The 15,365-nt window shown below is 36.3% G+C and overlaps 1 protein-coding gene across 1 annotated transcript in view; it reads right to left on the bottom strand.

Annotated features, from left to right (window-relative positions):
• CSMD1 (CUB and Sushi multiple domains 1) overlaps positions 1-15,365 on the bottom strand; it is a 1,224,748-nt gene that overhangs the window by 132,746 nt on the left and 1,076,637 nt on the right. Inside the window, exon 42 of the mRNA XM_086461528.1 lies at positions 3,508-3,696. Within this exon, the coding sequence (XP_086317654.1) occupies positions 3,508-3,696 (189 nt within the window). The remainder of the gene's footprint in view (positions 1-3,507; positions 3,697-15,365) is intronic.

The following is a 15,365-nucleotide window of genomic DNA, read 5'->3' as shown; positions in this document are numbered from 1 at the left end:
AATGGGAAAAGAAAAAACATATATCCCCTTATCATTTTATGTCCTTTAAAGTATTTTCTTTCTCTATTTTTGTGAAAGATAATGAGGCACACTGTAACTGACTGGTAGAAGATACCATGAGTTTTAAAAACCTGTATCATCAGGCGGCAAGATTTAGAAGCACTAAATACACTAATATTATCATTTAGTAGAGTAAGTCAGTCATATCTGTTATACAAAGACTGCACAGAAGTTATTTTATCAAGTAATTATTCCGTATCTTCCATATGCTCTTCAGATTTATCTTTTTCTTTCCCCCCCAGTTTTTGAAAGTGGCATCATTGTTTCTGGACAAGTAGTCCCTATTCCTACTTGATATTCCGCTTGTAACTCTAACTGTTCTTTTCACTCTAGCATTGTATTGTATATGGAACATACGTTAACAGTATTCTATTATCATCCTTTACACTTTTATATCACTCTTTAAAGGATACTGTAAAACTTCACCATATGTTTAATGCAAGGAAAAATATTTCATATTTGTTTATAGTGCAGTTTTATAACGAATAACCTTGTATTTTCTTTCAAAACTTTGATAAAGTTGAACCCATAACCCAATCATCTTTGAATAAAATTATCTTCTTTAAATAGCCCTTCCTCATCTTCGATTTTTTTTTAGAACTCAAAATTAATTACTTATTAATTCATTAAATACACGGAAAAACATTTGGTAAAGGTACAAAGACAGTACAATTTTACTAAAAATTGAAAAATCTACACTTTTTAATTAAAAAGTCACATGGAGGTACAGATCATGTTCAGTGTAAGGTCTTATGTACCTAGAATATGACTTCTAAAACATTTCAGTGCAAAATTGGAATCTCCAATCCTCCCATTCAATTACTGTCTAATTTAGGAGGCACTTAAAGACAACACTCTTGGGAAAAAAAAGCACATTACTGGAGTCCTTAAGTCCATGTTTTAGATCAAATGAATTCTCTAAAATAAGTACAGAAGTTAGCTATAATAGACAACAGAAAGAGACAGGTGGCCTTAATAGAAGGTTAGACACGTAACTTAAAAGGAATGTTACAGACTCTTTTAGATAAAAGATGTGGGAGATGATGGTTCATGTCTTTAATCTAAATACGCCAGTGGTAAAAGAGTCAAGAAAAAAAAATACAGAAAAAAGAAAAAAACCCATGAGTTATAACCCACCACTTTGACAATGATGTGATACACTACCACACTGTATGTCTCTAAGGAAAGTGTTAGCCCTACCCCCACAAAGAACTACATTTTCTCAAGCCTCTCAATTGTTTTTCCTTTGAGAAGTACGGTTTTACAAGAGATGCCTATACTGCTTATTGCCGTGTGGACTAATGGAGTTGCATAATGCCCAGAAGGTGTTTCTCAACACAATTCCAACTGCAGTTTGCTAAAACAATGTAATTATTAAATAAAGGTATTAATTGGTTATGTTGCTATTTCATTTTTTTTACATATTCTTCTCCCTAAAAGAGAAATTACTACTCCAAAACAGGTTTTAAATTATTCGCATGCGTTCCTTCTTAGTTAAATTGAAATATGCATTTTTGCATAATGTGTAAACTGTCTTCCAGTTGTACTGATGCACAGATAAAAAAACAAGAAAAAAAGGAAGACATGGAAACAGCAGCCACATCTTGATAGCTATTTAACAGTAAATTTACTGATCGATTGTGCAGAAGTTACAGATTCTCTCATATGCTAGAAATTTTCTAATGCCATTCAATACCGGAAAAATTATTTTAGTAGTTTTACTTCTATATTGTCATAAATGAAAAACAGCATAAATGCCTGGAAATAGAATTCTGTTCTTTAATTTGAAAATAAAACAAAACTTAATAGCCTCATTTGTTCAAAGATGTACTACTTCCTAACTGAAATGCTGAAGTCAGCGACATGGACTTTTTCATTCCCAATGCCAAATGTTCTGTCCACACGTTGTCTTTTCCCTTTGGCCCATATGGCACATTCATGTCTTACTCCTGGAGCCTGCCAAGACTTCTATAACAGCTATTCAATAACGTGATAAAATGGAAATTAAATTAAAATTTTTAAAAAATTAATAATTCTTTAATAATTTCAATAATAACACTACTAAAAATAATATTTAAAAAATACCAAGAATTGGGGTTTTGTCATTGTTTTTATTCTTTAACAAGTCTCAAATGGACAAAGATTTGTACCTGTGAAAACCTTCATCCAGTAAACACATTTCAAACTTTATTTCTCCCTTGTAAGCACTTTGGATTCCAAGATATATGCAACACTTTCAACCTCCTCTATATATTTACTTTAGTAGATCTCTGAGTAATTTATGGTAAATTTGCATTAACTATTATGGAACTAGAACTGAATTTAATTGACAACATAAGGAAATAATAAAAGTGTCCCTTCCCAAGTACATGTACAAAACACATGCTCATGCCGCAGAGCAATACAGTTAAGCTGCAGGAGAATACTTGGCTCAGAAATAATAAGACAATAATTTGAATTATTCACAGTACCAAAATCCTCATCTGGGAAGGAAGGAATTGCAGTGCTGAAGCAAATCGTCAGTCCTTCTAGTGTTTTTACTTCTGACAATATTCAACTCGATGTCTAATAAGAATGCACAGAAGAATCCGAAGTAGAAAACACTATGTTAGCCTGCCCACTAGAAAATATCTTTTTAGCCATTAGCAATCTGTCCTGAAGCAGAATGACTGACCCATCTTTCACAGTTTTTTCACGGCTTATACCTGTAGCTCAGTTGAATTTTCTTGATTTCCTCACAGCCTTTTCTGGTTCGACTAACCTAAAAGCTATTGGGTGTTTTGTGTAGAGAGCATCTGTCCCATCTTTCAAGATCAGTGTCAAATATTCTGAACATACATTCTGCAGTAAAAATCTGTACCACCATTAGCATCTTGTTATGATGGAAATAATCTCTTTCAATCTATTTTATATCTTCTTAGCTGGCTTATTATCTATGACACCACTTCAGTTCTACACAGTGGTCACCTAGTTTTGTCCTAACATCTTATAGCAGACTTTGTCAAAGCCTCTAAAGGTCTAAAGGAATGTCAGAAGTTTTGTTTCTGCACTTGTATTTTTATACGAAAGTCCAAGTAGAAGCTTTACAATAGAAAATTTTATATGTTACATTGCACACTGCCCCCCCACCCCTCAATCAGAAAAAAGAAGGAAAAAAATAAATCACATGGAGTTTAAGATAATTTCTGGCAGCATCATGAGTTCTCATAATCAATACAACTGACAGATATTAATAGAAACAATAAATCACTGCTGAGGAACATGATTCATAAAATATTTATGATTTATAAAAGCCCATACTAGTCTGACTTCAGCTGCTTACACTACATATTAGGATAAAGGTGCAGCTCTTCAGCAAAAGATGCATTACATACACATAAACAAACAAGTACGCAAAAATCAGAAAGTACTGTGAGTTCTGAAGTAAAAGTACTACCAGAATGTTACCTTCGCATCTGGGGAAATTATAGTTCCAATTTCTGTTTATTCCATGTTGGCATGTGAGAACAGGCTGACCCCTCAAAACATATCCAGGGTAACATTCAAATGACACCGACTGACCCACACTGTAATCTGAGTTGACTATGTATCCATTCAAAAAAGGAGGAGGATCAGGGCAGTTCTGTAACTCATAAGCTGGAAGAGAACAGAAATACTTTTTATTCTTTTTATTGCTTAGTCAGCACTTAACACTGGAAGTAAACTTTAATATAAATTCTGTAATGCACACTATAACAGGTAAACATCAGAATGCCAAACTCCAGTAACAAAGTGATTAACATATAACAAGAAATAAACGATCCATTGAGACAATCCAGATCTTGATAAAGGAATGAAAAAAACAAAGCATAGGAAAGATCAAAATTTAGAATAAACAGAATTTTATCTACATCAGAAATTTAGAGAGAAAAGACAAAGAAACACAGGGTGCAGGGCATTAAGATGGAATATTGTGTTTTAGTAGTTCATGTTGAAGCTTCAGATTAGAATATTACATAAATTGTGTTTGTTTCTAAATAAATTTCTAGGTTCAGACCTAATGCCTAGGATCTGAGAAATTTTATAATAGAATAACATTTTTTAACTAAGATAGATGGAATTAATTTATTTAACAAATAAAATGAATATTCTTAGTAAGTATGTCACTAATTTCACAGGTACATCAAACTTTTTCATAAACTTTATACTCAGTTTTAATTTAATATGCTAAGTTTGAAATAAAACCAGTCTTACTTTGAATGCAGCAACATTGGATCCAAAAGCTGCACACTAATAGTAACACTAATAATTTAATTGAACAGATTTAATAGGTGCTCACTTTTACACTAAGATTCTCAAGATTCATTTTTTTTAAAGCTAATTGTTACCATATAGACATGTTCATCCTAGAGCTACATACTTACTATCTATTAGATTACTTAAATAAGCCATTTCAGCAAGATTAAGCTAAACATATAACTTAGGTGTGCTTAAGGGCTTGCTTAAAGTGAAGTTTGTACTTAATTACTTCACTGAAGTACAGCTACTGTCATGACGGTTTTTGGTCATTGATGATTGCAGTCATGCTATGAAATGAACAGAAGATTTATTTTCAGAAAGCCTTATTTTTTTTCCCTAATTCATTCAGTGAATCCATAATCCATTGTCCGTAACATTACAAAGCTGGAAGAGATGTGGAGGTACCAGAAATATTCCAAAATCCTCTTCATAAATCAGACTCCCCTTCCCCCAAATAACAAAAAACTATGAAAAGAAAATGAAAACTTAACAAACAGAATTAAATGCCACTGGAAAGGAAATACAAAAAGCGTTATTCTACCTTAATTATGGTTCATTAAAATTTTTGTGCTAAATCTAGTAATGGCTCATTAATTTTTAATGCTATTATTATTCCTGCTGTCATTTTTCCTATAGTACTACTACAGATAATATCATTATTATCAACATATTTAAGCAAAGTAGAGTACTAGAAAGCTTATTTAAGAGTACAGGATAGACTAAGAGTAACATATTAAATTATATAAAAAGCTACTTATCAAACTATAATAAAAATACAATAGAAGATTATTCTGGAGGGTCAGAGGATCTCTCAGATTTATTTGACAAGTTGTGGCACTACCTTTCTAGTTACAATGACAGTGTTTTGTAACAATGACTATAATTATTGGAACTTTTAAACTTTGTACAACCTTCTGAAAAGATGAATATGCATGAAAAATATCCTTATTGGTTAATTTGTTGCAATACAGTATTCATAGGTTATATTTTAAATGTACTTAACATGGTCTCAGATTTTTTAAGTTAGTCTTAAAAATTCATTTCAGGAAACAATGTATCTCAAGGCTCTACATGAGAAGAAAACACAGGAATGGCTCATGTGAAAGAGCAAATCCTGAAAGAAAATCCACATTCTTCTGTCCCTCTAATTTGCACAACATCCATTAAAATCCCTTGGATTGTTAATGGAAAAAACAAAAAACTACCTTCTAAAATTCTAGTTAGTGTTTATTCAGCAATACACAGCACAGAATCACAGAATGGTGGGAGTTGGGAGGGACCTCTGGAGACCATCTAGTCCAACCCCCCTGCTAAAGCAGATTCACCTACAGCAGGTCACACAGGACTGCATCCAGGCGGGTTCTGAGTATTTCCTGAGTAGGAGCCTCCACGACATTTCTGAGCAGCCTGTTCTAGTGCTCTGTCACCCTCAGAGTAAAGAAGTTCCTCCTCATGTTCAGGTGGAGCTTCCTGTGCTCCAGAGTGCAGAGTGCAGCTCTTGCTGTGACATTGCAAATAGTTTAGCTTTAATACCTTATGATAGTACATTTGTAGAATAATCACATTTTGCATTATTTAAGAAGTTTTTATAAAACACTGAGTAGTGTATCCAGGTGGGTTCTGAGTATCTCCAGGGAAGGAGACTCCACAACCTCCCTGGGAAACCTGTTCCAGTGCTCTGCCACCTTTAATGTAAATAAGTTTTTCCTCGTGCTTTTCTCCTATTGTAAGTAAGGTAAACAAAGCATACAGGAACTTTTGGTTTTTTTCTGGTATTGTTTTTGTGAGAATAGAATCTCTGCCTAAAGCAGATTATGACAAATTTGAAGGTCAGTCAGTCGGGGTGAAAGCACTTGCACGTGAACTGAGCACAGCTTAGGTTTTTTGGGTTTTGGTTGGTTGGTTGGTTTTGTTGTGGCTTTTTTTTTTTTTTTTAGAGTGTAAAATGTGAAGATACTCACTGTATTTGACTTCTGGTATAAATCCTATAGATGACTCATAAATTATCGGAATAACTGAAAGTCAAGTGATCTGTCTGACTGATATAATGATTTACAGGCCACTCAGCAAATATGTTTTATAGTTTTAATATAAATATGAATTATATTCTTCTCAGTTCTTTTGATATATGCAACAACTATACCTGATTTAACAGAGCAATTAATTATTCAGTCATCAGTATCAAATATTACCCACAAATCCTGATGTCACCTCACCAAAGAAAGCTTTTTTTATGAATGCCATGCCCAAAGACTTGTTTGGGTATGGAGCTTTAAAAAATGATATACCATTTCACAGCAGAAAAAATCCTAGTGGCAGCCTGAAATGAAGCCCAATGTAAAGGATATCTGAGAAAAACATTTAATTCCAATACTGGCAGCAGAAAAATACTCGATTTCTAAAACTATCTCGTACTAACATTTGGCATTTCTTTGTGCAGTATATTTTCCATTGTTAAGAAAAGAGTGTAAATCACAAAAGAAATATAATTAATCCTCTGCTATCTTGTTTTTATGACTCAAATGTATTTTCTGTCTTACGTTAACACTGGGGCGACTTACTGCATTTGCAAGGCCACATTCATCTGCAGCACTTCAATATGGAAATAATTACAGAAAAATTGTATTAGCAGAGAGTTGAGCACACAAACACTCAAATCTTAGGAAAGCTCACAATTAAAGCTACTTAAAACATTTAATCTGACTGTACATTCCTCCAATATCATGCTGTGTCTAACTACAAACTCAAGAACAAAATCCACTTCTCAGACTAGACTAGAGTAGCATGCATTGGGTTGGGTTGGAAGGGACCTTTAAAGATCATCTAGTTCCAACCGCCCCAAGTCATAGGCATGGACATGTTTCACTAGATCAGATTGCTAAAAGCCCTGTCCAACCTGACTTTGAACACTTCCAGTGATGGGGCACCCACAACTTCGCTGAGCAACCTGTTCCAATGTCGCAACACCCTCATTTTAAAATATTTCTTCCTTATGTTCAGGAATCTACCCTCTTTCAGTTTAAAACTGGTGCCCTTTGTCTTGTCACTAAAGGCTTTAGCAAAATGTCTCTCTCCATCTTTCTTACAAGACCCTTTTATGTATTGAAAGGCCACAATAAGGACTCCTTTGAATCTTCTCTTCTCTAGGTTAAACAACCCCAACTCTCTCAGCCTTTCTTCAAAGGAGAGGTGTACCAGCCCTCTGATTATTTTTTTAGCCCTCCTTTGGACCCGCTCTAACAAGTCCATGTCTTTTTGTGCTGGAAGCCCCAGAGCAGGATGTAGTACTCCAGGTGGGGTCTCATGAGAATGAAGTAGAGGGTGAGAATCACCTCCCTCAACCTGCAGGCCTTCCGCTGTGTCTGCCACTCCTCCTGGCTTCATATCGTCAGCAAATTTGCTAAGGATACGCTCTGTCCCTTCATCTAGGTCGTTTATTAATATATTGAGTAAGACAGGCCTAATACTGACCCCTGGGGAACACCACTAGTCACCGGCCTCTAGCTGGACTCAGCACCACTAATCACAACCCTCTGAGCTCTGTCCTTCAGCCAGTTCTCCATCCACCTCACTGTCCACTCATCTATCCCATACTTCCTAAGCTTCCCTATGAGGATGTGATGGGAGACAGTGTCAAAGGCCTTACTAAGGTCAAGGTAGACCACATCTACTGCCCTCCCCTCATCTACCCAGCCAGTCATTTTATCATAGAAGCCTATCAGGTTCATCAAGCATGATTTCCCCTTAGTGCATGTTACTCTCCAAATAAAGAGTAAGATTCTTACCTCATATTCAGCTTTATGCTACACTGAAATTCAGAACAGACTGAAAATGCTCTTAGAGCAGTAATAGGAACCAGGAATCCCTCAGTAAAAATCACACACAAAAAAAAACATTTTATCTGCTTCCCTTAAAGAAGCCCTCATCCTAAAGCAAAAGCTATGTGGAAAAAAGATGTTTCAGAAATATTAGAAGGCTGAGGTAATGGTTATAATACAGCCAGGGATTAAAAATAACAAATAGGTCTTAACAGCCATTAGACCAACTGTATTCTTCTATTCTTCTAAATTGTTATGAATCTCTTAGAGGTCACAAAAGATATTTATTTCTTCTGACCTAGCATATACCTGGAGTCATTCCAGCTATATGTAGAGTATCCTGAGTATGTAATTAGCTAACTTGGCTTGTCATTCAAATTCCTGTGAATGTTCTTCTTCCCCTCAGACCTAGTGTGCATAGACTGTTTACATCTCATATACTGAGATTCATCAGATGTGAGGATCTCAGAAAGTCAAGACTGTCAGTCAAATGTAATTTAGAAATGTTCTTCTAAATATTTCTTGTTGCTTCCTGTCTTTGCTGCTTTTCATAGGCAGCAAAACCACAGCAGTGGATAATAAAGCGACACCCTTTCTTAATGCTTCTGTTTTTTGAGTTAAACAGTACAATATTTATTTCAACAACAGAAAAAATGTAATTAAACTTAAATGTTGCTATTTTAAAAATCAAGCACTTTTAACGTCCTCTCATTACCTTACAAATAAATAAAAGTAATATCTAATACAATTTATCTTAACTGCTTCAGTTCAACACAAGTTCAGTATGAACTTCTTTCTTGTCACAAGTGAAACAAAAGGTTTCACAACACACACAAATTCAGTGAGTCAGTCTTAAACACAATGGAATACCTACCAGTCCTTACACAGTGGAATTGCAAAGCTGAAGTGATAACAAAACATGAAAACATCAGGGTATAAAACAACAAGGAGCTGACTGGCAATGGTACTCAGAGCTGTAACTTCCCTAGGGTTCTGCTAAGGAGAAAAAGCTTTTTACTGCATTCAGAAATACACAGTACCTAAGTGATTTAGGTTATATATTCAAATCCTGTGCTATGAGAATTCACAGGCTAGTTCTTAAGAAGCAGCACTAACTCCTTGCAAGCATGGGAAGTAAACATTTTTACTGTTCTCAGTATGCATACACTTTTCTTCCTCCCAAAATAATGTGCTCAGAGCACAGTCCCAGGCTATATTAAGCTTCAATCTCATAAGCATTTTTCTGTCTTCAGAAAGTCAGTAGAAAAATTGAGAAATAGCATTATTAATTCTATCATTCACTGTACAATATTCGTATTCTTTGCTTTCCCCTGAGATGAGGGGTTATCAAAAAGCCTTATCCTTCATAAAATGCTAAGGTCTCTAGATAACTTCATTTTTTATGACATGGAAGTTTGCTTGAATAAGCAATACCCATTAACAATCTCCCTTTATTTTTAGATTGGTGTCTTTACAAAAAGGCATCTACCTTGCAAAAAAACAGTCTACTACCTTAATGCCACTACTTGTTGTATTCTAGTTAGTAGAAATTGCATTTTTTCTAATCAGGAAAAAGCAGTCCTTGACTTGAACCAATTTAGTCCCATTCAGTAAAAGGACAAATTTAATCTTAAACCCATTTTAATGTAAACTTAAGTGCATTTTAAAAAATCGGACTAGGACAAAGGTATGAAGACATTAGCACTTCCTAATATGCAACACATTCATTAAGACACTGGAATGGGTTTGGTGAATGTGACTACAACTATGGAATCTTTCTGCCTTCTCATCTTTTTTTAAGTGTATATCAAATTAATTTCATTATTAGAAAAGCAATGGTTTTTTATTTATAGAATTTTTTTCCCAATTATAGTACTTTAGGGCATCCTAAAATTGGATCTATTAGAAGCAGTCTGAAAAAAAAATCTATTAAATGTATAAAGATGTCATGTCCTCAGATTCATCTGTTCTGCTTTACAAACTGATTTCTATAGAAATGGCAAAAGTGGACAAAGGCAAAAATACTGACAAAACTTAACTTTTTAAATATTTCATATAAACTTGTTGTCTCTAATTCTTTGCAGAATTTAATCTGTGTGTGCTACATCTGCTTGCACTGGTATACACCCTCCAGTTTTACATACTGTAACGGGTCTGTGTGGCAAGGTTTTGGTAGTAGGGGGGTTACAGGGGTGGCTTCTGTACAAAGTTGCTAGAAGTTTCCCCTATGTCGGATATACTCAATGCCAGCCGGCTTTAAGACAGACCCGCCGCTGGCCAAGGCCGAGCCCATCAGTGACAGCGTTTTTCGCCTCTGTGATAACGTATTTAAGAGAGGGAAAAAGTTGTTGCGCAGCAGTAATTGCAGCGAGTGAGAGGAGTGAGAATATGTGAGAGAAACATCCTGCAGACACCAAGGTCAGTGCAGAAGGAGGGGGAGGAGATGCTCCAGGCAGCGGAGCAGCAATTCCCCTGTGGCCTGTGGTGAAGACCATGGTGAGGCAGGCTGTCCCCCTGCAGCCCATGGGCGGTGGAGCAGATGACTGCCTACACCCGATGGAGGGTCCCCACGCCGGAGTAGGTGGATATCTGAAGGAAGCTGTGACCCCGTGGGAAGCCTGCACCGGAGCAGGCTCCTGGCAGGACCTGTGGCCCGTGGAGAGAGAGAAGCCCACGCTGGAGCAGGTTTGCTGCTGGTGACCCTGTGAGGGGGGCTCACGCTGGAGCAGTCGGTTCCTGAAGGATTGCACCCCATGGAGGAGACCCACGCTGGAGCAGTTCATGAAGGACTGAACCAATGGGAAGACTCACGTTGGAGAAGTCATGGAGGACTTTCTCCCGTGAGGGGGACCCCACATTGGAGCAGGGGAAACGTTTGAGGAGTCCTCCCCCTGAGGAGGACGGAGCGGCAGAAAACAACAGAGTGATGAACTGAACCCAACCCCCATTCCCTGTTTTCCCCCTGTGCCGCTGGGGGGAGGAGGGAGGAAAATCGGGATCAAAGTTAAGCCTGGGAAAGGAGGGAGGGGTGGGGGGAAGGTGTTTTAAGATTTGGTTTTATTTCTCATTACTCCTCTCTGAGTTAATTGGCAATAAATTACATTTTTCCTTTAATGGAGTCTGTTTTGCCCATGACGGTAAATGCTGAGTGATCTCCCTGTCCTTATCTCAACCCCACAAGCCTGTTGTTATTTTTTCCTCTCTTCTCTCCTGTCCAGTTAAGGAGGGGGAGTGATAGAGCGGCTTTGGTGGGCACCTGGCATTTTGGCCAGGGTCAACCCACCACACATACAACCTTTACTTTGTGCTGACAACGATTTGTACCCTTTTATTTAAGATACCTATGTTAGATGCCCCGAGAGATTAAATACTTTTGAAATATGCTTCTTGGAAATAATGTAAATTATTACTGATAGGCTTCAGAAGACAATTTCGTCTGGTATAGCAATTGTTAAGTGTACCTGGACAGGAGGATGGATGTATTCAGCACATTGCTTTGTCAGTAGCTGAACAAATCAAGCCTGGGGTTTTCTGTACGTTTATTACTATATATCTATACAATTTCTATACAGTTTCTGTTTACCTACATCTGGGCACTACATTCTTATAAGCAGGCAGCACAACGACTAAGCCTTTTCTGGATTACCTTACCTTATTCACAGCATCCCCAAGCCCTTGAAACACAATAAATAACTTTGTCAGAATAAAATGCCATAGGCTTTATGCCATTTATGCAGCTGACAGAGCAGGATCTCAGAGATATGTCCGGGCTTCCTTGGCCTGAACTGGTTTTAGCTCATTTTAACAATTGCTAGCAGCCAAGTGTAACATGTTTTAGGCTATGCTCTGTGAATGCCAGGTATGCTAAAGGCCTGGAAAACCTTGGCAGTCACCGCTTAACAAATAGTCCCTTATAGTAATTGAAGCTAGGGAAAGCAACTTTCAAAGTTTGTCTGTGAACCAGTAAGAAAGGAGCAGATTGTGGTAAGAAAAACATGTACAAAATAATCCAAGTGGAACCCAAGACTGGAGTAAAAGTAAAAAATCCCTATCATGAATATCATAATCTCCCAGCAAAGAGGTAGATAGAAGAGGGAACATAAGTAAATTAGAAGTTCAGTAGTGTGAGCTTAGCTGGTAGATTCTAATTGCTTAAAAATTGAACATGACAGTTTTAGCAACTTTCCACATTCGAAAAAAAAATCAATAAATAATAGGTACCTTGTAAAATAATTTAATTTTTTCCCAGCATCTTTTCATTTGAGTGGATTATGTTGTGGGGTTTTTTCAGTTTTAAAACCATATATTTTTTAATATCTAGACTAAAACACTGTGCTTTCTAAAGACAGTATTCAGGAATGAGTGACCCCAGAGTCTCTTTATAAGTAAGGAGTATTACATAAAAATGAACTGCATGAGTTGCCTTTTACTGGAGAAATTGTTTTGCTTCTCACTCATGGGGAAAATGAAGCTGGATGAATGTATATGCATTTGGCAATTCAAATACACCTGTAACTGCACATTTTGAGAAACAAGATAATAAATAATAGCTTCATTTTTTTATTTGAAATTAGAATGGCTCGAATATCAGTTACTTTAACTGTATCTCTTTCTTGGTCCTGAATTTTCTAGCTACTATTATAACTATTGGACTAATAGCTAAAGAAAGAAAATTCTTATCAAATTATTATTATTTTTCATAACTAATTTTTTCTGGTTTCTTTATACACATATTTGGAAAATACTACTACAAGTTTCTAAATCAGAACAATATCACTTTTTGACAGTCCTCTTTTATTCTGAGAAGGCTACTACACAATCTTCACCACTTAAAAAATAGTTAACTATAAGGCCCATCTGACGACAATTTTTAATATTTCATAATACTTTGTTCTGGTTTTAAGTGCATTGCTTTTTGTCTTTAAATAATAGGATAAAATTTTACACAGTCAATGAGTTAGTCATGACAACACTTTTGTTCTCAGCTGATAAGTTGCAATTGGGAGAAGTAGATAGAAAGCAACTTATCTAAAAAGCAAGTGATTTTAACAACAGAGGGTTAGATTGAATGAAAAATTATCAGTTTCTTTTGTATGGTGTCCTCTTTATCATATTCCCATTCTGATCAGACAAAATAATCCTACTGGACACAGTGTGGAAGGGAAGAATAGAAGGAAAGAGAAATTACAAGTTTAATTCATTAACCTTTTCAAAATATGTAATAAATTCCATGCATTAATATAATGGATTTCTGAATTACGAAAGCTACTATCTTAATGGCAACCCCAGACTGGACACAGATTGTAACAGATCCTTTCAGCAGTTTACCATGGATGAATTAAAAGACGGTGCTTGTAGCAGGCAAAAACATAAAAAATGAAGTTGTGTTTTGGCTGAAATAATTGACACAACCATTAGCTTCAATAAACTCAAGATTTCACCTGATTTTTAAACCATGTGTGAAGACATTCAGCTTAACTTCTGAACATACATGTAATTTTCTTAGCTACACTTGAATACCATGTGAATGATTCCTTGGGCTCAGTTTCTTATCGCTGAGCATACTAAATTGCTCTAATGTGAAAAAAAAATAATATTGGCTAAATGAATAAAATAAAGAAAAAGTTAGACCTGTGAACAGTACCACAGATTACAGAGTCTTTCTGTCTGCAGTGATAAGCAGATATTTCTTAAATATACGGAACAAATTAAAGGTAAATAAATTTGCCTAAGAAAAGCTATGTATAGAAAACCATAATATCATAGAATTATAAAACAGGGTTGGAAGGGACCTTTAAAGGTGATCTAGTCCAACCCCCCTGCAGTGAGCAGGGACACCTTTAGCTGGATCAGGTTGTTCAGAGCCCCGTCCAACCTGACCTGGAATGTTTCCAGGGATGGGGCTTCTGGACAGCCTGCTCCAGTATTTCACCACTCTCATCATAAAAAAATTTCTTCCTTATTATCTATTCTAAATCTATCCTGGTTTTGTTTAAAACCAGTACTCATTGTCCTATTGTAACAGGGCCTACTAAAAACTTTGTCCCCATCTTCCTTATGAGCCCCTTTTAAGTTTTGAAAGGCCACAACAAGGTTTCCCTGGAGCCTTCTCTTCTCAAGGCTGAAGTGAACTCTCTCAGCCTTTCTTCACAGGAGACATGTTCCATCCCTCTGATCATTTTGTGGCTCTCCTCTGGACCCACTCCAACAGGTTCATGTCTTTACCGTGCTGAGAACTCCAGAGCTGAACACTACTCTGGGTGAGATCTCACCAGAGTGATGCAGAGGGGGAGAATCACCTCCTTGACCTGCTGGTCATGCTTCTTTTGATGCAGCTCAGGACATGGTTGGCCTTCTGGGCTGCAAGCACACATTGCTGATATAGACAGAGACATAGATTGCTACCCTCAGTTTTATTAAAACACTGTGACTTTGGATCTGAAGAACCTCTTGCTACTTCAAAGGAAAAAAATAATTGATAACGAATGGTAATTTTAATCACATCTGATGTCACAGCAGTCTTGCAGTACCAATTGTGTCACTGGGTTTAGGTACTGGGCTCTAAGCGAAGACAGACTCAAGCACAGACCAATGACTGGAGGAGTCTGAAGTAGATCTATGTCAACTGCATTATGTCTTGAACCAATCAAAATATATATAATTTTTTTTTTTTCCAAATCTATGTCATCTTTTACTTTGATCTTGACTACCATTTCCACAAACATCACTGTCCTCACCATAACCATATAATAGCATGTACAATAAATACATTTTGATCTGATACACGAGAAGAGATAAAGATACAAAAAAAAAAAGCACTGTGACGATTAAAAAACAAACTGAACCTGTCTCCTTGTGCCCCTGCTGCAACTGTCATAGATAGTTAATATATGAATGTGTGCTTTCCTTTAAGGGGAACACAAAACCTTGCTGAGCAAGATAGAACATTGCCTCTAGAAGAATGTTTTATACAGTCTACGAACAACTTTAGATTTAACTATTAATTTCATGACAGAAAATGCTGTTAGTCAGGAGTTAATCACATGTAGTTGAGCCTATAAAGACTCAATACCATTAAGGAAGGGCTTGTTATAATAACGAAAAACACACTAATTAGAACCAGAACAAATAGCACTGGAGAACACACAGATAACATAACACATGGCTTTGTATTTTATTTATTTGGCATTTCTGCAATTTGCCACTTCT

Source organism: Leptosomus discolor, chromosome 2 (assembly GCF_034619465.1).
Source record: "Leptosomus discolor isolate bLepDis1 chromosome 2, bLepDis1.hap2, whole genome shotgun sequence".
Classification (NCBI taxonomy): domain Eukaryota; kingdom Metazoa; phylum Chordata; class Aves; order Leptosomiformes; family Leptosomidae; genus Leptosomus; species Leptosomus discolor.
The sequence above is the reverse complement of the archived record's forward strand: the minus strand, read 5'-3'. Positions and strand labels throughout refer to the sequence as shown.